This window comes from Anopheles coluzzii, chromosome 3 (assembly GCF_943734685.1).
Source record: "Anopheles coluzzii chromosome 3, AcolN3, whole genome shotgun sequence".
NCBI lineage: Eukaryota > Metazoa > Arthropoda > Insecta > Diptera > Culicidae > Anopheles > Anopheles coluzzii.
In genome coordinates this window covers 6,296,661-6,318,225 of record NC_064671.1, presented here as the reverse complement: position 1 = coordinate 6,318,225, position 21,565 = coordinate 6,296,661, and the positions used below count along the sequence as shown (strand labels likewise).

The following is a 21,565-nucleotide window of genomic DNA, read 5'->3' as shown; positions in this document are numbered from 1 at the left end:
TTCTCTCTCTTTCTCTCTGTTGCAATACAGCCTGCCAGATTTTGCCTGTTTTTTACGTACGTATGTACGTTCCTTCCTGCCAAACCGCAGTCAATACACCTTCGGTCGTCAATTAGCAAACGGAGCAACCAAAAAAACAGTAGCCAAAAAAGGAGCAAGCAAAAGGAGAGCACGACGGAGGACGGCGTTACCGCACGGAAAGCCGAAAACAATCAAATGAGTAATTAATTTATTCCACCATAAGCCAAACGGAGAGGCCCTGGTCGGACCGGAAAGGTGACTTTCCCAATCCAATGGACCGTTATCCCATCGGCATGGAGGAAAAAAACAACGCGAACACGTCTGGACCAAGTTTGTGTTTTTGAGGTTCGTCCTGCAAAACATCCGCGGGAAAACTTTGCGGTCAAAAGTTACTTCTGCTCACTCCGAGTACCGGAGCAGCAGTCGTTTTTACTCCATTTTAAGGTCGGATTTGCTCGGCTTTAGAAAGCATGACGTGTCTAGTAACACATCCCCCAAGGATTGTGGTGCCCGCCCGCGCGCGAACTTTGCTTGAATATGCGTCAGCTGGGCAATATTCGTGTGCGAACTTCCACCGTCCCCGAGCGACGGGGTTTGAACTTCATAAACTAGGTCATAGTACACAAGATCTGGCACAGTGCAGCGGGGTGTACGGCCACTTAGCGCTCAGCATCACCTCTCCTTCAGCCCACACACAACGAAACGTAACGTAAAATGTGTGGTGGACCAAATTTAGGATCTTCACCCCGTGATGTTCCCAGGAAAGCAAAGTCTCAACCAGGGAAAAAGACCAACTCGGGGAAGGAATCGTCCGTACCACGTTTCCCTCACGTAACGCATTTAGCTCGTTTCGGCGGTGGCAGGAAAGGCACCTGCGTTTATAAAGGTACGGCGTGCGGCATTAGACACTAAAGACCATCATTTTACGAAACAAACCTAATATGCACGGCGGAGCAGCGCTTTGCCTATTCGCGCCTTCGTGGGCATGGCCAGACGTAACGCCAGTGGAAAAGCTCACGTGTGCCGTGAACAATCTCTACTCGGCATTCCGGGTGTGTGTTCGGGGAGTGGTTGGTGCAGTCAGGCTGGCTGGGTGTCTTCATCCCAGCGCGGAAGGGACCATATCTTACGACTCCCTTTTCATTGGACGTACGTGATTTGAATAGAGCCCGCGCGCCTTTGACGGGCTCGGCTTTTGTGCCGAGAAATAACCACCGGGATTTATACCCCAAACCCCAAGTGGAGAACAGCGCAAAGGAGGGGTTGGGAAAACAAAACACCAACCGCGGCCTTCTTTTCGATGGGTTTTTCTTACTGCTCACGAACGCCAGCAGTTACCGCGCGCATCCAGAAGGGGCTGTCACAGGCACAAGGAATGCCGGCACATCCGTCCAAATCGTCACCAAACCGGGGCACGTTCATGTGTGGGCTTTCGTTAACAAACATCAACATCACTCCAGTTTGCATGAGCGAGCTTTCGACGCCTTCGGTCCTCGGGGAGCTTTGCCGGAGCGGGATGTGAGTTTCGGTGATAACAAAGAGACACTATTAGCATTCCATACGGTATGTCGGCACACACGCACACGCACACAGATACCCTCGATGCATGAATATAATCATTGGAGTGAGTTGCATAAGCTGCCACAATCAAAATACACCCAGAGAAAAATTCAACCGGGAAAAAATAGAACCCAAATGTACGAATAGTGAGCAAGAAAAACGGCACCGAACGGGGGCCGATGTATCGATGAATCGAAAAGAGCCTTAAAAGTATCTTATAGAGCCTAGGTTGCTAAAGCCAACACCAAACAGTGTCGTACAAACAACAGCACAACAGAATAAAAGGTATTAGAACGTATAAAATGGCATGGGATACGGGCAAACTGATTATATTTAACTCTTCATTTCAAACCAGGTGCTTCAGGTGCTGTTAAAGCTGGCACATCTGAACATGACGCCATCAGGTCGGCCGTAATACAGGATCTTTTGTTTATTATCTGCGTTATCAACAACCGATGTCGGTCAAGGCCTGCCACTTGTGGGCTTGGCTTTCAGTGACTAATTGATTCACCCCCATAGCAGGATAGTCAGTCCTACGTATGGCGGCGCGGTCTATTTGGGGATTGAACCCATGACGGGCATGTTGTTAAGTCGTACGAGTTGACGACTGTACAACGAGACCGGCTATTGAACTTAGCAAACTGAAACAAAATTTCTTCAACGATGTATATATCTTATACTTTTACAACTTCTTTCCAGTTCCTCCACTTGTTATCCATTCGATAAAATGGTTTGCCAATATATGGCTTAATTATTCCCGAATAACACAATTACCCCAACCATACCACAACTCATGCGAAATCTCCCATCCTCTAGACGTAAAGCTTCAACTTGAATTCTATTTATTTCAATTAAACTTTCCCCAACGACTGTCAGACATTGCTGTTATGCTGCTTTACAGTCAAAAGTTGCAGTTGCCTCTGTACCACCATCTCAGCTTCAGACTCCTCAGTCCCAGATCGCAACAAGAACAAGTGGAAGTGGCCCGGGCAGTAATTACGCTTGCAAAAGAATCAACTAATATGAAGCACATTTCCTCGAGAGCAACACTTGAGGTGCCTGCCTTTCTTCCATTCGGTTCACAGCGTCGGAGACGGTTTGGATCAACACAAGAAAAAGTGCGTCCCCATCAATTAGTCAGAGCGCTGGGTGGCTGTAACGGTGGAGCACCCTGGTGGGAAAATGGGTCGGCCAACCAACGGCGTGATAAACCTTTATAGCAACCATTACCCGCAAGGCTATCAGTAACGTTCCCCGACGGTAACAACACATCAGGCCTCCGACAAACTTACCCAACTACAGCTGGGACTGGGTGTCACGCGGTCCTTCCGTTCAAATGTAAGCTCACCAGAAAAAAAAACACATCGACGCAAATCTCATTTGAAGGAGGAAAAGCGTAATAAAAGAACAAGTTCAAATTAAGAAAAACTGGAAAACTTTGGCCTCGGAAGCAATTTCGCAGGGGCCCTGTCTCCACAAAGCGGCGCAGGCAGGAAAGAAAGGCAGGAAGATAAATGACAAACGAACGCGACCGAAGACGCGAGAGCGACACAGTGTTGCGACAAAACACGAGACGAGAACAAGTGTCAGCGTTGTCAGCGCGTGGGAGGATGCAGGCCGAGATTCCGGTGTCTTCTTCTCCGTTGGCAATGTTTCGTCGCGCAACCGGGTCAAGGTCTTGAGCGTCAGTGGCGAGAGCATCGGGGCATTGGAGCGCCGCATAGAACCGTGAAGAGAGTTGGAGCGACCACTGTGAAACCTCGTGCCGAGGTAATGACGCGACTGACAGGGAAATATGTTTTCCTTTCCTTCTGTTAATGCACACACCCAGTTGGGCACAGTGCGCGGGTATGCTGCGGTTACCGTACGGCGTCTATTTTACTGTTTGTTTGTTTGCTATATTTGAGAAAGCTACAAATTGAAGTGGAAGGTATTGTGAATGTTTTCTGGAGACATTCTGTGGATGGCCATTCTGGGGAGACAGTCTGCACACTCTAATAAATTTAGCTTTTCTATCATTTAGATAGCTTCTTCGTAGCTACGCCAGAGTTTTTGGTATCAGGAGTACTACAATACCATTAGCATGAATAGCATTTTCAACCACTTCAAAAGGCAAACATGAAAATGGTGAAAGAATTGAGCATTATCATACTTCAAATATCACTAATGGGAAATTGCCGGAGGTCTCCTGATACGTCAGAGACAATAAAATGTTGCCAACCACAAGTTGGCATTAAACTTTGACTTTTGGTCCCACAGGAAGTTACAGCAATTGTGGTTTTCTTCCGTATTCTGAAATCCTCTGACTGGGACAGCTACAACTCTAATACATTATCCAATAATCCCTAAGGCTAGGCTTATGACACGAGCAGATCTTTGCGCTGAAATGGAGAAAGCCTTACAGAATTCCAACGAGAAAAGCAAAATTACTTTTAATTTCCCTGGAATCACTTTGCGAGCTCAAACATTCATCCGGTACACTTGATTTACCAGGAATTGTGTATAAAAAAAAAAGTTTGAATTGAAAAACACTACGTATATGAACACAATGTAATCTACAGCAACGTTTCTTGCTCGTATCCTTGTCACGGCACCAAGAATAGCACCACAAACTTGCCTGTCGCGTTCTTCAATGTCTCTACCGTTGCATGAAAAGCAACATTTTAACTAACATTGCTATATTTAGTACACACTCGAACATAAAACACCTGTACGACCGTGTGCTGACCTAGGAAATGTTTCTACTGCTACACTTGTGAGGGGAAAAAGTAGAAAGCACAGCAAAAAAAAAACCTTGCTTACCTGTGTTCGTCCATGTAGACGCAGTTCTCGGTACGCTGCTCCATGCACCGGGGAGTGAACCGTGCCTCCAGGATCGCTATTTTCGACTCGAGATTCCCACACGTCAGCCGTATTTCGGTGTCATAGCAGCCCCATTCCTCGATTACTTCTGTTCGGTTGACGGCAGGCGTCGGTCAGCGTCGGATCCGGGTGTTCACAGGCAGGCCCAGCACAGCACGGCAAATGGAACGAAAAAGCACGAAATAGTGTTAGAATTGAAAATGTGCACAAAATTACGCCATTTCGAACCACGGTTTCAAAATCCAAATCCAATCAACATCCGCTTTGGTCAGTAACAACCCCACACCCAACCCTAGTCGTGTCTTCAGGACAGGAAAAGGTTAACTATTTTAGCTCTCTAAAGTGGAACAGCTCCTTCCTTTCGTGTTGTTGTTGCTGCTGTTTCTGTTTAAGCTCAATTCACATCTCTATTCGTAGACAAAGTTTCACAGGCCGCAAGGGATACGGCAGACAGCTTGCAGCGGTTTGCTTACCTTGGTTGCCTTCGGGGAGTCCCTTTTCCAATGCCGGTGGCTTCATAATTACACCCAAGCTATCGGGCCACAAAACCGTGTCCCCAAAGGGGATTCCCCTAACAAAAGGGTCAATCAGGCAGAGGGGTCAGGTCGGGTTGGGAATTGCAAACTATTCAAGGCTCTATTAATATCCCTTTAAAACGAAAGGTCAAAGCCATAGTACGCAATTGCTATTTGTTAAGACGTACAGGACGAAACGATGTAGTAAACGTAACAAATAATGGATGAAATGTTACTAAAAGACATGAATACATCGATTATTGATGAAACCAGTCCAACGTAATATCAATTTCAAAAACATAAACGAAATTTTGCAACAAAACTGTCGTAAAAATCCATACTAAAAAATAATAATATTCTTTTACCGAAATATCAATTTTGGTATTTAAATAAACACATAAAACCCGCATTCAAGCTCGTCCTTCATAAACAAACACCTTTCTCTCGCTCTCATTACCAAAAACACACAGACACACATAACCGTATCTGCAGGACATGTTTTGTTATTGTTTATGCTTTCCTCTTTAAAATTCCATTCAAACAACTCAGGACATAATAAATACGATTTACGATTATTCCCACGCCAGAAACAAGATTACACCATTTCCTCCTCCGTAAAACCGCCGGGCGTAAACATTAATCCGCTCGCCCTGAACTCCCCTCGAATCCCTGAAATTCCCTAGAGTGTCCCCGGACCGAGGCCTGCCTGATATCCATAAACCCCCACCTCGTTTGAGCTGGTCCCGCTGTTGGTGTGTGCGTGTGTGCTTGATAATATTTGCACAGTCCTAAACTTGAGTCCCTTCATCCACTTCATCGTCACCGACACCGAAAGCGTCACCCTCAGCGAGAGAAAGAGAGCGATCGCCCCCGTATCCGTTCCGTTTTTGGATAACAACATTCTCCTCCCTCTCGGTGGAGATTGGTGAACCCTTAAACAATTGTTATCCTCCACGCGGTAACCGAAATAAAATGTCCCTCTCCCGAAGGGACCACTCTCCTCCCCAATAAGCTCAATTTGGCACGGTGAAAAAAAGGGTACAGCAGCGCCAAAACATGCCCGGCTGGATGATAATGGGACCTTTTTTGGCAAGGTCTTTTTCCCGCTGGCACGGTGCGCACGGTTCCGAGACGGTTCTGGGTGAGTGATCACTTCCTTCCATCCCCTTCCGACCCGGTGCTACATACACCGTCGTCCCTTGTGCAGGACACAACTGAAGGACATGAAGGATATGATTACCCCTCTCTCTAGGAAACGTCAACAAGAACAAGGCGTGATAAAAGTCGGTACCCCCTTCATCCAGCGGGCTGCTCTCCGGTACCAAAAAGTGATGAAGAGTTTTATTTGTGCACGGTCGCAAGGACCTTCTTCTTCGCTTCACTCTCTCTATCCCTCTCCCCTGCAGTGGTGAAAGCAATTCGCCCAAGAAATACGGTCAATTTTATTGCATTGCTCGGCAGGGCAGGGACTGGCTGAGTAGGTGGTTTCGGGATCGGTTAAGGTGCTAATTTAGTAGCAATTGAGCGAAACTGAACCCGGCTCGCAACCACAACAACAGCAGCATGGGCTTTAAATCACCTCCCCGTTACGCATTCCATTACGATTGATGGTTTATTAGACCCGATACATCGGCGCTAATTGCATTGCAGATCCTGCTGACCTATAAACCGGAGAGCTAATTGACCGCATCATTTGTCGGTTCGTGGTAAAGCCTCGGAATTCCTGAAGGAAGACCTTCAAGCAAGTGTATTTCCTTCCTGTATCAATAACATGTTGTTTGGTGAATCTGATTAAAAACATTGAAATATAGCTTTAAAAGTACAATAAAAGTAATGCCAGGTAACAACATTTCTTTTCCAAAATATCTCCTAAAGCCCTAAAAAACACAAATACACTTTAACCATTGTAATGTTCTACTAATATCATTGTTACAAACAAGCTGGTTGATAGCACGGAACGCATTAACTCAATTTAGATCCTAGGCCTAGCAGCGTCTCTTCATCAATTCCGAAAGGGCTCCGAAAACGAGTTAATTACCGCATCGGAGAGCAATTAATCCTTCAGGGCTGTCTGCCCTGCCAAAACGGTTTACTCTTCCGGAAGGCCTACTTCCAAACACAATCATCCTAGACTTGCCTGCTCCTGGCAACGGCTGCTCTGCTCTGCTCTTGACATGTGACTGTGCTCACTTCGCTTACCTATGGGGGCTATCATCATCTCTTCCATGGCACCGTGAGCTAAGGTGATGCAACAGCATCCCAGCACAAGTGGTAGCAGCGGCACCAGTGACCGAATTCTTGCCCTCGAATGCCAACGGGCCGCTCCTCGAGCTCGAGTACTTCCGGCCGGATCGGTACGTTGTCTGGTAGCCATCATTGCCTCCGGGGGTTATGCTAGGTACTTCGCTTCACTTCGGAGAGTTATGTCGAAGAGATATCACGACTACACTTGGATAGCTTGTACGTTTGCATAAATAGTTGCAATAAATTAAATAAATAGAGACAGCACGGCACGCATCGCTGCGGTCTGTCAGATTCCTTAACGTTAACTTTTACACTATTTTTGCGATATTTCACTATGCGCACTTCATTAGCACACGAAAAACAACACTACGCTGCTGCTGGCACTGTGGCCTACGGTTGCCATGATCCAATAGACTATGAGACATTGCACACTGAGCATCACTCGGACATCCACACTCATCACTCAGAAACACCGTCATCCAGGATGAATTTGTACGTCTCACTCTTAGAACACCTGCCCGGAACGGATTTCACCTTACCCCACAACGGCGCAGAAATGTTCCTGTCCTTCAGGCACGTCTATCGACTCCCTGCCACTAAATCTCAACACCATCATCACAATCGCACACAACTCCGGCAGGGAGGAAAAAAAGAAGAAAAAGGAAAAAGCCCTCCAAACTTTCAACGATTCCCTTGCTACTTCTTACGGGTTGGCAAGGGCAACGGGCAAATTCAAAGAAAACCACCGCACACTCGTCACTGGAGCCTCTCGGCAGAACAATCAGGCAAGCAACGTAACTTCCTCGAGGATGATGCTGCTGTAACCTTCGGCCACCGTCAGATGGCAAATGCTTGGCACGCGCACACAAATTGTCGCTTTCCACCACGGGACGACCTTCCTCCAACACCAGCAGGTGGTAAGGAGACTAGACTATCTCGACACAGGAATCACAAACAAGGATCAAACACACAAGCGGGGTTTTGTTTCACCATTCACACGCACGAATCAACCCAGAACGACCTGCTACTACTGCTGCAGCACACAACCGTCAACGTGCCCGAGGTGTTTCATTCTGGACGGCTCTGCGAACGCGAACGGATCCTTTCCTTTCCTTGCTTACTGCTGCTGCTACAACCGGTATATGTCGCACGCGCGCGTCTTCCCGAACGCTTACCGAACCCGACTGGCCAGCGTCGGAGCGGTGCACGAGCTGCTGAGCTCGCACTACACGTTCTGCCGAGCGGCAAACAAAACAATCCGAACCGCGCGGACGACAGAACGCATGTGCCGGGAGCGAACGCTCGGTTGCTGCTCTCTCATCATCTGCCAGATACCTACCAGAGCATAACACAACCCTCGCCCTTCTGCACTTTCCTGTATTTATCGTATTGCCGCTTGTTATGCTCTCCTCCTGCTCCTAGTGGTGTTCTGTTTTGTGTTTTGATGATTCCTAAACAAGTGCGTTCGCAACTGGAATGCGCTATGTTAGCAAATAAAGGTGTCTGATTGCGAATCTCGGGCGGCACGTGGGTCGGAAACTGACTTTTTTTAAAAGGATTTTTTATCAATTTTGACGATGAACTTGATTATTTAGTATAAAAATGTGATTGTTGTAAAAACACAATTGAATTTTGTTCTTGTATTTACAGCTATCTACTGTGGCCCTTTCGATCACTAACGATCGAAACCCATTCTCGATCGAGAATTTCAAATTTCCATCATCCACATGCTGTAATTCTCTCGCCAACAAAATTTCCCCTTGGGCGCGAGAGTTTGGAAAAGGGTGGTGAGAGAAAAGTATGTTCCATGCTCACGGTTATCTGTCTATCGAGTGAGGGGAAATCCAACTGGAAATCGTTCATTCTGCACACATTCACCATTCACCACCTGCACAAATTCAGATTCAAGTTCACATGGATGCTTGACGGTGTAGCAGCGTAGGAAAAATTGCGACAAAAAATAAATAAACCAAAATAATGATTTGGTGTAAACGACTTTTTTGTTTAAATTTACAGAATTGAATAAAAATATTTCTCATGTTTCATACTTTCATTCCAACTTTAACTATTTTTCTCATTTTTCTATGGTTTTTTTTTTTTTTTGGCAAAATCGGATACCTTTACACACACAGAACGCTTTCTGCTTCTCATCCTCTTTGCTTAACCGTGAATTGTATTTAAAACGCTTGCCACAAAAACAACCCCCGAAAGGCCCGCCAGCATCAGCCTACTCTGCTGAGGGCTTTGCTGCAAGGAGCAGCGAAAAAAAAGGAACACTCCAGCCATTGATTTCCCGTCCTATCGGATAGGTTCCGTTATTGGTATGAAATGTTCCACCACTTGTGTGTGTTTGTGTGTGTTTTTTGTGTGTGCTTCCCGCATGCTAAAAAAATACAAACCGGATGCTTCCGTAATACAACAACCAAGCGGATGTAGCCCATCGTCCCGTGATGCAAAGGATAGAGCACAAAACAATGGCATAGAAAATGTTTGATTTTTTCCAACCCCGATTTGAGTTTAAAATAAACAAAGTATGCGAGGGAGGAATTAAAATGGCTTTGCAAATATAAAGCTTCAGAAAGCATAAAGCGAATGGTAGCGAAGCAATTATCATATGCTTCCATATTTGATACTCTTGCTGTTGCTGTTAGTTAACTTAGCGTTCAATAATGAAAGTCCTATATCCGGCACAGCCACAGTCCGTTCAAAGGCTAGGTGGTGGGAGAGCAGTTTATTTAACTGGCAGATTCCTGCACCGCCATTGCGCTATGTCACTATAGCAACGGTGGAAATAAGCACCGGCGAACGGTTCCAGCCGCCAGGATAGTGGTAGAAGGAGGCATGCCGTCGCGCATAAAACCGTGCCTAAAACAAGCATGAAGGGGAGGAGCGTGGCTGTATGTACCATATCGCGAACGTAAATGGGGGTCTTGCAGCATTCCGATACATCATGGAAAAAGGGTTCAACTTTTGTTTGTTTTTTCCCTCATAGTTTTCCACCCACTAGCAGGACGATGCTATCCAACGGATATTATAACGGTGTTAGAGCTCTTATCAGCTGTCTGGAATCATGAGTTGTGTATTTTAAAGCAAGCAAACTTTCACCCTTTTTTCTAACAAAAAATAATTTGACAAAATCCAGTTCTTATCTGTTTGCAAATCTTAATTAATTTTAAATCTGAAAGTTGAAAGGTCTTGTTTTCGAAAGCGGAAATATAATGCATTTGGAACGTTAAATCGATTATTTTAAGGGTTTCTTTCAAAAAGACAGTTATATATAATTTAAGAAGACAAGTTTGATTTTATTCTCTCATTTACATTCCTAATTCTTTTCTGAATGGCATTTGTACCTTTTTGTACTGTATTGTTGAATTGCTTGTAATTTCTTTATTATTCTGCTCCATGTAATCATTAAACTGCTTAACGTTAATCATAATCTCAAATAGGAAATGAACTAAATCTTATCTGCAAATGAACTAAATATTATATGAAATGAAATTGGTATCCCTATTAAATAAAAACAGTTTTGCCTTAGCATAAGCACAATTCTTCAACCAAATACCAAATATATATCGCTAACCTTAACAAAACAAAAATAACTAAAACAATGGTAAAATTATTGTAATAAACCATACAATACCGAATACAATTATTGTCATATTTCCTGCTTTTCTTTGATTTTCTAAGTGTTGTCCATTTTGCTCTTACTTCTTTGCTCTTACTTTTACCATTTTACATTACACTACTTGAGGTATTTTTTGTTTTCTAAATTAGCGAGGCCCACAAAAAAAACAACTTTAACAAACCCTATGACATGGTCAACACACACCCACATCCAAACCCATCTCAACCAAGAAAAATAAATAAATTAATCATACGTACGTACGTACCCTTTCACTAAACTCCTCTCGGCTGATGCAAGCGGCAAAATTCAGAGCCATGCATTGTGAAAGCACGACATTCGCCTCCTCGGATCGTTCGAGCAGTACACTGGTTGGTTATGCCAAGCGCTCTCTCCGCCGGGGTCATACTGCGTCTAGGGAAATCCTCCCCTAGCCGTGACACACTACGCCGAACGGTATCGACCAGATTAGGGTTGGTTGATTTTTCTCGACTGAAGCGCTCCCGATGTCTCAGTCCCTCTGGATCACTTTCCTCCTCTTCACTGTCTTCAGCGGGACGTGCTACTCTGTGTCCATTCGTAGATCTGTGTACTTCTGACCGTTGCTGTCTGCTCTGATCAGAGCGTTCTTCCACCACGGGTTGCTTCGATGGGGAACGACGAGCTGTCAGAAACTTCATAACCAAGCGAGACAGCAAATCCACCACTGCAACACAGCCCAACCCAACCGATAGGCGCAACACGTCCGGTTCGAAAAGCTCCATCAGCCCACCGATCAGGTTCCCCGGCACGGCAGCAACAAATGCAAAACGCAACAGCTTGTCCGCTCCGACAAACGCGAGACAAATCATACCCACCAGCAGGTATCCGATGTGTAGCAGAATAATGTTCAACTTTGGCAGAATCTTCTCACCACCACCGAGCTTTTCCACCAGCCACGCCAGCTGACGATTGAAATCGTGCTGCAACGTTCGAATCGATTCCAGCATACTGGCCACGGTGGCATTGATACGCTGCAGCTGCTCCAACGTGTACCCGTACTGCTCTTCAACGGCCCGATGATGCTGCGCGAAATGCACTCCCGTTTCGTCAATCTTTGCCGCTATTTGAGCTGCGTGCGCTTGCAACACTTCCAGGTCGGTTAGCAACGCATCATGGTTTACTTTGCTTCGTTTCGATTGCTCCTCCAGCTGGTTCACGCTATCGTCGATCCGTTTGCGCAGATCCGTCAACAGTACCGCGACCTCCTGCTGTCCGGCCTTAATGGCGCCCTTCTCGCGCAGTAAATCGCGATAGTTTGATTCGACTTTGGCACGGTGCACCTCGGACAGCTTCAGGATGTTGCCCTGCTGGCTGACGATACGCTCATTGTTGTCCACCATCTGCTCAACCACTTGCTTTGTGATGGTTTGCAGCTGCGACTGCTTCTCCGCCAGCTTGTCCATCATTCGCACCTGCTCGTGGGCCGTACTCATGAGCTTGTTCACCGTCAGCTCGGTAAGCCCACGGAACTGTTCGTGCCGTACGCTAGCACAAACCGCCTTTACACGGTTCGTGATCAGATGGTACGCGTTCCACGTGTTCGGGTCCATTTGCTCGGTACACTGACGGAGCGACATTTCTTCGCTGCACGGAAACACCGGACGGCCCTCCGAATCGGACTGACAGTTGAGCAGGAGCACCGCGAGCTTTCCCATCTGTTCGGCGTTCAGCTCGTGGCAGGAGTTTTTTAGCTTTAAAATGATCCGATGGTGGCAGACATCCAGCTTGGAAAGCTTCGTACCGAGCCATTTGGAGGCATCCCGGATGAAGCTCTCGTCCGCATCGGATAGCTCGTACGCCACAGAAGGGAAAGCATCCATCGCCGTCGACGGTTCGGCTAAAACGGGAAGAGATGCATCGATGAAAACACACATCAATTTCCCTGCTTCTTAAGGCCGTACTTACCACTCTCATCTGTCGGCCATATGTACTCAAGGAACGAAGGAGCAATCGGTTGAAAACAATCCACAACGAGCAGAAAGAGAATCACAACTCCGCATCTGAAAACAAAGTTGATTATTCCATTGCGTAAGAGAATGATGGTTGATTATTACCTTTTATTACTGAGCAGCATGTTGCCCGTGTTCGACCATGCACTATCGAATCGGAGAACTGTTTCTTTGCGCACCAACCCAAGGTTGGAAGGAAGTTTATTTTTGTACACTTTGCCAATCTCCCCCACCGAGAGCGCACTCCCAAGGCTTCTTTGCGCTAGCTGAACACAACAGGTTTCCAAGCTTCACAAGCTGTAAAAGGGTTTGCTGCAACATAAACTAACGCATCACCAAGACAAAAATATCTTAAACTTAATCAAGCAAGTAGAATTTGATGTAAATTCTATTCAAAACACAACGTAAAAAAGAAAATAATAACGTCGCGATGGCGCGCAATGGCCGTGCGGAATCGCAATGGAACAAAATGTAAACAAACACACATCGCAGTCGGCGCGATCGGTGGTTTTTGACAGCTGTTTGACGGAATTTTGAAAATATCCCTCGCCGTCAAAAAATACCCCAAATACGGACGGTTATTCGCCGTGTCGGTTGGTGCTCCGGTATAGCCCGAGCAATTTTATTGCAAAATTCTCCCCAAAAACAGCTAAAACAATTCGATATGCAAACACAAACGAACGCTTAGGAGCTCGCAATAAATATTTATTCTCAAACCGTATGCTGCCGAATGCGTGTTGGGGAACACTTTGTGTTTTTGAATCTAAAATGGGTAAACACGATTTCGAGATGAAAAGTTAACAAGTCGTTCCATGTTTGTGTCTTACTTCCTGATCTCCTGCTGCCTAATAAAGGAAGATGTAGGAAAAGCATCAACCAGCACTGCTCCAAACAAACAAACGAGCGGATGGGTGTATGATTAGTTCTGTCTCTCGGACAGACAGATAATACCATTTCTTGTCCCTATACTAAGATTCACACAGACACACGCACACCTTTCCAAATCTCGCTTTGTTTCAGTTCTGTTCCATAAAAATGTACTAATTCGTAATACTGCTGTACTTTTGTTTTGTTTTGTTTTTGTCGCCAATTATTTATTCTCTTTTGTTTTGTTTTCGTTCATAAGACGCTAGTCATTGCTCAACCGTTGTTAGGTAAAATCTAATGTGTAAAATACGAACAAAAATGCTTACACGCCGCCAACTGGTAACAAAACTGCTGCTGTGCAGAAGATAATATAAAATGCATTCTCTCTCTCTCTATCGCTCTCTCTATCGCTTCAAAAGATTGTACTAAAACACTAAACAGTGTGTGTGTTCCACTAACATTATCACTTCATCTGGGATGAATACACGATCTTAGGGAAGAGAAAAACGGGGGCGGAAGGAAGGAGGTGGTGATGGTTGTGTTGTATGCTCGTTGCACTGACCCGTGTCGCGTGGTTCGCCCCAAAAAAACCACTGGAAGGGAATATAATCCGGACAATATAAATTGGAAGCTTAAAATGGCTTAACAATAGTCTCTATGCCCTGGGTGGTTCGTTATGCACTTTCTTCTCGCAAAAAAAGGAACATATAGTTAGTATGTGTTTGGAGGCTCTAGTAATATACGTTTGTTGGCATCACTGTTTTGCTAGCTACCTGTGCTCGCCGTAACGCACACTCGTGTCTATCGAAAATACTGCTTTTTTTTGCGTTGCACGCGACCGTGTGGAGTATATAGTAGGAGAGCATTATCCGTTCACATGGTGGGGACGCACGCACACACATACAAACCGTGCCATGTATGCCCATGTTATCCTTTTTTCTTCAGGATTGCTTGCTTTTGTGCGTCTTTGTCCACTCTAAGGATAGTGTTTGTTACTTTGTGTGCAGAGACGTTGTGTGTGTGTTTGTCCAGCTGTGTCCAGTTACGTTTTGCTGGCAGTAGAAGAGGTACATTATTTCGAGGCATTTTTTTTAAAATGATGGCATTATTCGTCGCACTAAAATCACTAAGCAGGCATTTCGTCGGGAGGAGTGGCACACCCCGAGGGGGAAAAAAGGACGGGAAAAAGGTGTGGTGTGAGGGGTGGTTCACTCTTCCGCTACAAGCTCGGTCACTTTGCTTTGCGCATTGATACGTTTGTCGTATGTGAAGCAAGCTTCGTTTACGTGCTGGTTAAATATGTCCGGGAAGTCCGCGTACAGATGATGACTAGCGTTATCGATTATCTACAACGAAGGAAGATGCGGAGGAATGGGTCGAGATTAGTTTAATTACGACAGCAGCGTACCCTATCAGCAGCAGCAGCAGCAGCCTTGAAGTACCAATTACCTTGACTTGGACGAAACTTCCCGCACGCTTCTGCTTTGTCACTTCGCCTGCTTCAAAGTCGATCCAAGATTCGGATCCGTATATGAATGTCATGGGTATGGTGGGATCAATTTGGTCGATGCGCTTCAGCATCGGGTTGATAGGCCAACCGAAGTTCTTCTGTATGGCACAGAAACCCGTCTCGCCGCTAATGTAATGTAAAGCAAGAGGAACCATTTAAAGTAACGTGAAACATCTCTTAACCACGTTCCTAACTTACGAAGGTTTCTGAGCGTTGACAAGATGCAGATAGTCCGCCACAATCCGCTCGTCCGGTACGATTCCTTCAAAACGCGAAGTAATGTCCGTCCGCCGGCGGCTCAAAATCCAGGCCGCAGTCGGGCCGGCCATGCGCACCACCGTCAGTGGGTAAAAGTTCATCTTCCGTGCAGTGCGGTACAGGATGCGGATCCAGTACTTTCGCTTAATCCTCGGCGGTGTCTCCATGAAGCCCCACGGGTCGGCCAAAATCAAACCAGCCACCCTGGAATTGGAAATGAGTGCAAATGATAAACCCCGTTTTCTAATAGTGAATGGAAAGGAGCCCTTATCTTACCGTTGGGGATGTGTTATCGTATAGCTGCAGGCAAGGTAGCCACCCATCGAGTGGCCCAAGATGTACATCCGCTCCAGCCCCATCGCCACCCGCCAGGCTTCGATCGAGGCGACAAACTGTCGCTCAGCCGCGATCGGATCCTCGTCGTACTTCGGGTGGGAGCTACGACCGAACCCCAGTATGTCGATCGCGTACATCGGCCGGTGGTCGGCAATCGCATCGAGATTGAGCACCCACAGCCCCACACCCGCTCCGAGTCCGTGCAGCAGCAGGACGGGAATGTTTTCCGACTCCCGGTTCAGTGCCACCGTGCGTATCTTATCGTTCGTCCCGACACACTGACCCACTTCGACGAAGATACTTTCAAAGGGTTTCCGAAGGGCTGCAAAAGAAGGGTAAGGAGCATTATAAAGAAAGGAGCAAAAAAAAGCATACACATTATGAGGCACAAGGTGTGCAAGAGCCATCGAGAATTTGGTCTAACCCTCAGGGAAGGACAACGGGTTTGCGCAGCAAGCAACAAGAAACTTGTTTGCACAGTAAACAAACGCGCCAGCCTCTTGCGTGCGAGTGCGCACCGTATCCCCAACCTCCCCTCCACAGGTTGTTCGCCAGTGGCTGCTTAGCGTGGCCTTCTATGTTTTATGCTAGCCGTTGCTGTTCTCCCTTTCTACCCACCTGACAGCAGCGTTTCCTCCACTTCCTCGAGTTTGGCACTGGAGTAGCGGGTCCATTTGTGCAACAGCCTGCGAGACGCGAAAGAGACGCGAGATACGATAAATGAAGTCACCAATTCCTTCTAGATGCATCCATCGGCAAGTGACTCACCTCTGCTCCGACCGCTTGTCTTCGCACCCTTCCATCGTCTTCGATGGCAAACTTCTTGTTCGCGTCATGGCTGTGTTGATGATTTTCTCTCCTCTTGTTGTTGCTAATCACAAATTCACAAATTCACAAACCGAAAAACCAGCACATCCACTGCCAGCGAGAAACAAATCCGGGATGTGCAAAATTTCGGGCACACTCTCCGCTCCACCAAAAAAGCAAAAAAAAAGAACGCTGATACGGACACGAGCGCGCGCGACAACACAACCACCGCGCTTTATCGCATTTGGAGCAACGTTTTGTGCCTTAATTTACACACACCGCCGCCCGTAATGGAAGCAATCGCGCCAAACGTATGTCGACCAAATGCTGTGTGTGCTCTCTCTCCTATGCTTGTTGCCCTTCTGCTACGCCGAGAATCGCAAGCATAGCTTTACCGGTGGGTCCCTGTTGCAGTGGGGAGAATGCCTCCTCTGCCACTTGCGAGAATATGAGATAATGCGACGGTCGGACCTCGTTGTCTGTCGTTGGGGGCGCACTGTCCGTACCCGCGATTACCGCCCCTTTCTCCACCGAGGGCTTAATTATTAATCCACCTTCTCCGTCGTAGTCGTTGCTTGATGGATCTCCGTTTTCGCGATTTTTCGCGACCAGCAACAACAACAACAACAACAAGGCAAGCAAAAGCAACAACTTTGGACAGTGTGCGAGGGGTAAATGTGTTTGCATTGCGGGAGCGCTCCCCGGTCATGATTGTGGGTATTTTGTGAAGCTGCGTGGGTTTGAATTAGCCGTTGGGGTTTCATTCATCAGCGCAGGTTTCAAACAGTTTAAGTTGCATCTTTGAATTGATGAGCTTTTGCTAATGCCAAAGAGCTCGTATTGCAAAATCTGGTCTGAAAATACAAATATAAAACAACAACTTAAAAAAAAGAAAAATAAGGAAAAAATTAAAATACCCTCCTGCACTGAAACGTGCTTCCGTTTACATCGTCCTGTTCGAACACTTCGTCCCTTCTGCAAGACCATCCCTACAGGCAACTGTCAACACAAGAAAGGTAAACAACAGACCGCAGTACGTCAGAGACCATTTGTTATCGTTTTTACACCATCCAGAAGTAGAAACACGTAGAATGCTGAAAAGCGGAAAGAAAAATGTTCCCCTCGATCGTGGTTGTGTCTAATTTTCAGTAGTAGTGAACGATCTCCCAGCATACCTTCTCCGGCCTTTAGTGTATTCTTCTTGCTCACCCACCTCACAGCCCCCCCTGACCAGCAGAGAGTGTTGTTGTAGGTGATTGGTGACCAAAGCGATAGGAAAGAAGTTTTGCTCCTGGTTGGGACAGGAACGGAAATGATAACAACAAAATACTTGTTTCTGCTCATATTGATTACTGTGGGTTTTGCGTTCATCCTGCTGTACAACTGGTTCTCGACGAAGGTCATCCTTGCCGATAAGCAGCTAACGATTCATCTCGCTGAGGGTAAGATTTGGGAGTATGGGCACTCTGATGGCGGCCCACTGAGACTGATTGCACTATCTCTCGTGCTCTTCCCCATTCAATGGTAACCACATAGGTAACAATGAGCAACTGATACACAGCAACGTCAATCATTGGCAGACGGCCACGGCCAAGGTGGATGACATCACGACGTACCGGAACTACGATGAAAAGTTTGTGATAATTTACAACCGGGTACCGAAGACGGGCAGCACCAGCTTCGTCAACCTTACGTACGATCTGTGCAAGAAGAATGCATTCCACGTACTGCACATTAACATTACCGCCAACATGCACGTACTGTCGCTTCCTAATCAGGTAGGGCGTGACGAATGAATGGAGCATGTCTAAACACGATTTAAATTCAATGTCCCCACTTTCCCCTTTTCCAGCTCAAGTTTGTGCGGAACATAACCGCATGGGACAGCATGAAACCTGCCTTCTACCATGGACATATGGCTTTCCTAGACTTTTCAAAGTACTGCTCCCCTCCTGTAAGCCCCCCCACGTGTTTGCTTACTAACGCCACTTCTCTTCCCTCGCCCAGATTCGGCATGCCATCGAAACCGCTGTACATAAACCTTATCCGGCAGCCGCTAGATCGGCTAGTGTCGTACTACTACTTCCTGCGCTACGGGGACGACTATCGCCCGTACCTCGTGCGCCACCGGGCCGGCGATACGATGACGTTCGACGAGTGTGTCGCCCGCCAGAAGCCCGACTGTGATCCCACCAACATGTGGCTGCAGATTCCGTTCTTTTGCGGGCACCACGCCGAGTGCTGGAACCCGGGCAGCAGCTGGGCCCTGGAGCAGGCAAAGCGCAACCTAGCGAACGACTACTTCCTGGTCGGGTTGACCGAGGAGATGGACGAGTTTATCGAGCTGCTGGAGCTTTCGCTGCCCCGCCTCTACCGCGGTGCGGTGACACACTTTCAAAAGTCAAACAAATCGCACCTGCGCAAAACCAAGTCCAAGGTTGAGCCGGCCGCCGAAACGGTCGCGAAGATCAAGGAATCGACCGTGTGGCAGATGGAGAACGAGCTGTACGAGTTTGCCCGCGATCAGTTTCACTTCGTGCAGAAGAAGCTGCGGACGCCGGGCAGGAATGTGATGCAGGACTTTATGTACGAGAAAATTAAACCAAATCCAAACGGTGCCGCCAAGAACTGATACAGGAATCGGGATCCCGCCCGCAAGGCGAAAGCTCTCAAACGGCGCCGGGAGCGGATGGCTTGAGCAGAGCGCGGGACCCATAGGAAGGAAGAGATGGCCGGGGGAAAGGTTTGCTCGCGATTCGGGTGTGTGAAGAAAGAATGTGTGTGTTAAGTGAGTATGTCTGTGTGTGTGTATGTGTGTGCGAGTGTGTTCGTATGTATGTTTGATGTCCTTCGTGTTTGTGGCATTAGATTTAGAAGCAAACAGGAAAAAAAGACACGGAGAAGAGACGGAAGCTCATGTAATATCCGGTTCGTAATAGGTTAAGGGCAGAAGAAGACGAAAAAGAAAGCATTGTTGTTGATTAATTGTAATTCTTTTTTTGTAGCAGGCAGCTTTTTCCCTCCCTTATCCCTCGCTGCCGTAATAAGGGCTAATTCATCTTTGTTTTCATGTTCCTTCACGCATCGCAAATCTTGTCTTCGGACTGAGATCATCATCCAACTCACGTGTGTGTGTAGTAATTTTTTTTTTAATAATTGCAGATAGTTAGTGTAGGAATTGTTTTAAGTTAGAAAAGAAAAAAAACCTCCCCACAGCTTGCCGTACTCGGGGGTTCGTGTAGCTAATTTTTTTCTCTACAATTCAAGCTGAATGGGGGAGGTAGGTAAAAAGACACAAATTCTAATCCATTCCTAGAAAAGGCCGACATAATACAACCGTTTCATTCTTTTGTGAACCGCTTGCTTACATCGGATCTTTCAAACTTTCACACGCGAGAGAAGTTAAAAGACGTTAGAAAGTGCGCAATTTGAATAGGTGTAGCGCTGCGCTGGTCAATAAAAAAGCATTAAGCAAACAATGACGAACTACTCTAACTAAAACGCAAAGACGACGCATACAATAAATGAAATAAAAGAAATATTTTTACTAAGCACTCAGAAAAAAAACCGCAAGAAACTTTGACTGATAACGGTCAATCCGAACACGTGTGTGTGTGTGAGTTGTTTCTGTGCTGATTTGCCTGCCAGGCCGACTAGGAAATTAGTACCGATCGAGATGATGGCGATGATGATGGCACCCTATTTGACCTTTTCAGGCAGTTTGCCTCCTCCCCCCGACATTGTTTTCCCAGCTGAACTGTTGTTCCGTGTCAGAACGGTCGACGCCGCTATTGCTTCTAACCACCGCGGTGGTTGTTCCCCTCTAATGAGGAGACAATATTGCATTAAGATGCAATTAACTACCTCTCTCTCCCCCTCCGGTCTCACCGATTTGCTGAACTTTCTCGAGACCGCACGACCGCGCCACAGAAGTCAATCGTTCGCTCGTTTGCCGCATGCGAGGCACGAGAACAAATGGCTATTTACAATCTAATAATCACCCGCCGTCAGATGATCCGTGAAGATGTTGTGCATCGCAGTGGGGAAGGGAGAAGCGAGTGAGAAGATAAAAACACAAAATTGGGAGTTAATACACACGCACCCCGTGGTTTTTGTTCGCGCGCTCTCCACCCGATTGCGACTTGTTTTGCGCGTAGCGCGTGTTTCGTTTCCGCGTTTTGCGCAAATGTTCGCGCGCGCAGAGTAGTGATGGGTCCGATAATTTCGGAATCCACTCCGGAAGGTAGTCGGTTCAAGTCGAAGTCGTCCGGAGTCGACTTGAGTCGGCCTTCGAAACAAAGGCCTGCATAGGAAGTGCATGCGCAAAGTGAAAAACACAAAAACTCCAGACGACTCCGGACGATTCCGACTCCGAAAAACTCCGACTCCGAGTGGAACTTGTGGTTCGGATTTTGTCGGAGTCGGAATCGGACTTAACAATAGCCGAAGTCCGATCGGAGTCGTGGGTGCACTTCAAGGAGCACATCACTACTCCAGCGTGTGGCGCACTCGGTCACCCTCGGGGGTGCATCTGATTAACCTAAAATTAATGATAACACACATCCTGCACACCCCACTGTACTTTGTGCTATGGAAATAATGTGTGGAAAATCACACGGGACTGTGTATGTGAGTGGTCAGACACCTCTCGCTCTGTGGCGGCAACAGTGAGTTGATTCGCAAACAAAGTTGTTCGTATGATTTTAAGTCGATATTCATTCCAATTCCACCCCGATAACAGGCTTTTGTCTGTGAAATTGTTATCATTCCATAACAGCATCTTCCTATTGTTGTAGACAAGGTGTAGACTTCCGCAATGTTAAGCACCGATCGTCCCAAACCAAACCAAGATGTTGCTCTCCCATTAAAGCACAATTGCTCAGACAGACGTACTTCCGTTTCTCACCATACTTATCCGCGTAATGTGTTGCGTGCCTGCGCTTGCTTCCACGTGCCACGAGACACCAAACAC

At 46.7% G+C, this 21,565-nt stretch overlaps 4 protein-coding genes across 5 annotated transcripts in view; 1 reads left to right on the top strand and 3 right to left on the bottom strand.

Annotated features, from left to right (window-relative positions):
- Positions 1-8,385, bottom strand: part of LOC120954841 (uncharacterized) — a 74,219-nt gene extending 65,834 nt beyond the window's left edge. The window contains exons 1-2 of one of the 2 annotated variants that reach the window (XM_040375091.2): positions 7,158-8,385; positions 4,384-4,531 (exon numbers count right to left, since the gene is read on the bottom strand). In XM_040375091.2, coding sequence (XP_040231025.2) covers positions 4,384-4,531; positions 7,158-7,335 — 326 coding nt within the window. In that variant the 5' untranslated portion in view covers positions 7,336-8,385. The remainder of the gene's footprint in view (positions 1-4,383; positions 4,532-7,157) is intronic. The other variant, XM_040375090.2, reaches the window with a different exon arrangement.
- A 2,098-nt stretch (positions 8,386-10,483) lies between these two features.
- On the bottom strand, positions 10,484-13,303 carry LOC120958711 (protein brambleberry-like). The gene is made up of 3 exons (XM_040381689.2): positions 12,921-13,303; positions 12,772-12,866; positions 10,484-12,703 (listed from the first exon to the last, which is right to left on the bottom strand). The coding sequence occupies exons 1-3, from the start codon at positions 12,938-12,940 to the stop codon at positions 11,100-11,102; spliced, it is 1,719 nt and encodes a 572-aa protein (XP_040237623.2). The 5' UTR covers positions 12,941-13,303; the 3' UTR covers positions 10,484-11,099.
- A 196-nt stretch (positions 13,304-13,499) lies between these two features.
- Positions 13,500-17,272, bottom strand: LOC120957718 ((Lyso)-N-acylphosphatidylethanolamine lipase-like). The gene is made up of 6 exons (XM_040380060.2): positions 16,555-17,272; positions 16,405-16,472; positions 15,727-16,108; positions 15,391-15,654; positions 15,132-15,318; positions 13,500-15,028 (listed from the first exon to the last, which is right to left on the bottom strand). Exons 1-6 carry the CDS (start codon positions 16,620-16,622, stop codon positions 14,891-14,893), a joined length of 1,107 nt encoding a protein of 368 aa, XP_040235994.1. The 5' UTR covers positions 16,623-17,272; the 3' UTR covers positions 13,500-14,890.
- A 297-nt stretch (positions 17,273-17,569) lies between these two features.
- LOC120958490 (heparin sulfate O-sulfotransferase) lies at positions 17,570-20,073 on the top strand. Its single transcript, XM_040381341.2, has 4 exons — positions 17,570-18,035; positions 18,130-18,371; positions 18,446-18,531; positions 18,601-20,073. The coding sequence occupies exons 1-4, from the start codon at positions 17,906-17,908 to the stop codon at positions 19,223-19,225; spliced, it is 1,083 nt and encodes a 360-aa protein (XP_040237275.1). The 5' UTR covers positions 17,570-17,905; the 3' UTR covers positions 19,226-20,073.
- The last annotated feature ends 1,492 nt before the right edge of the window (positions 20,074-21,565 follow it).

What these genes read in the sequence shown, in the direction of transcription:
- LOC120958711 (XM_040381689.2), bottom strand. Translation starts at nt 12,940, where the DNA reads ATGCTGCTCAGTAATAAAAG. An exon ending in ATGCTGCTCAGTAATAAAAG is followed by an intron (nt 12,867 to 12,920) that starts GTAATAATCAAC and finishes CTTTGTTTTCAG; the next exon opens with ATGCGGAGTTGTGATTCTCT. An exon ending in ATGGCCGACAGATGAGAGTG is followed by an intron (nt 12,704 to 12,771) that starts GTAAGTACGGCC and finishes TTCCCGTTTTAG; the next exon opens with CCGAACCGTCGACGGCGATG.
- LOC120957718 (XM_040380060.2), bottom strand. Translation starts at nt 16,622, where the DNA reads ATGACGCGAACAAGAAGTTTGCCATCGAAGACGATGGAAGGGTGCGAA. An exon ending in GACAAGCGGTCGGAGCAGAG is followed by an intron (nt 16,473 to 16,554) that starts GTGAGTCACTTG and finishes CGCGTCTCGCAG; the next exon opens with GCTGTTGCACAAATGGACCC. An exon ending in GGAGGAAACGCTGCTGTCAG is followed by an intron (nt 16,109 to 16,404) that starts GTGGGTAGAAAG and finishes CTTCTTTTGCAG; the next exon opens with CCCTTCGGAAACCCTTTGAA.
- LOC120958490 (XM_040381341.2), top strand. Translation starts at nt 17,906, where the DNA reads ATGATAACAACAAAATACTTGTTTCTGCTCATATTGATTACTGTGGGT. An exon ending in TACTGTCGCTTCCTAATCAG is followed by an intron (nt 18,372 to 18,445) that starts GTAGGGCGTGAC and finishes CCCCTTTTCCAG; the next exon opens with CTCAAGTTTGTGCGGAACAT. An exon ending in GCTTTCCTAGACTTTTCAAA is followed by an intron (nt 18,532 to 18,600) that starts GTACTGCTCCCC and finishes TCCCTCGCCCAG; the next exon opens with ATTCGGCATGCCATCGAAAC.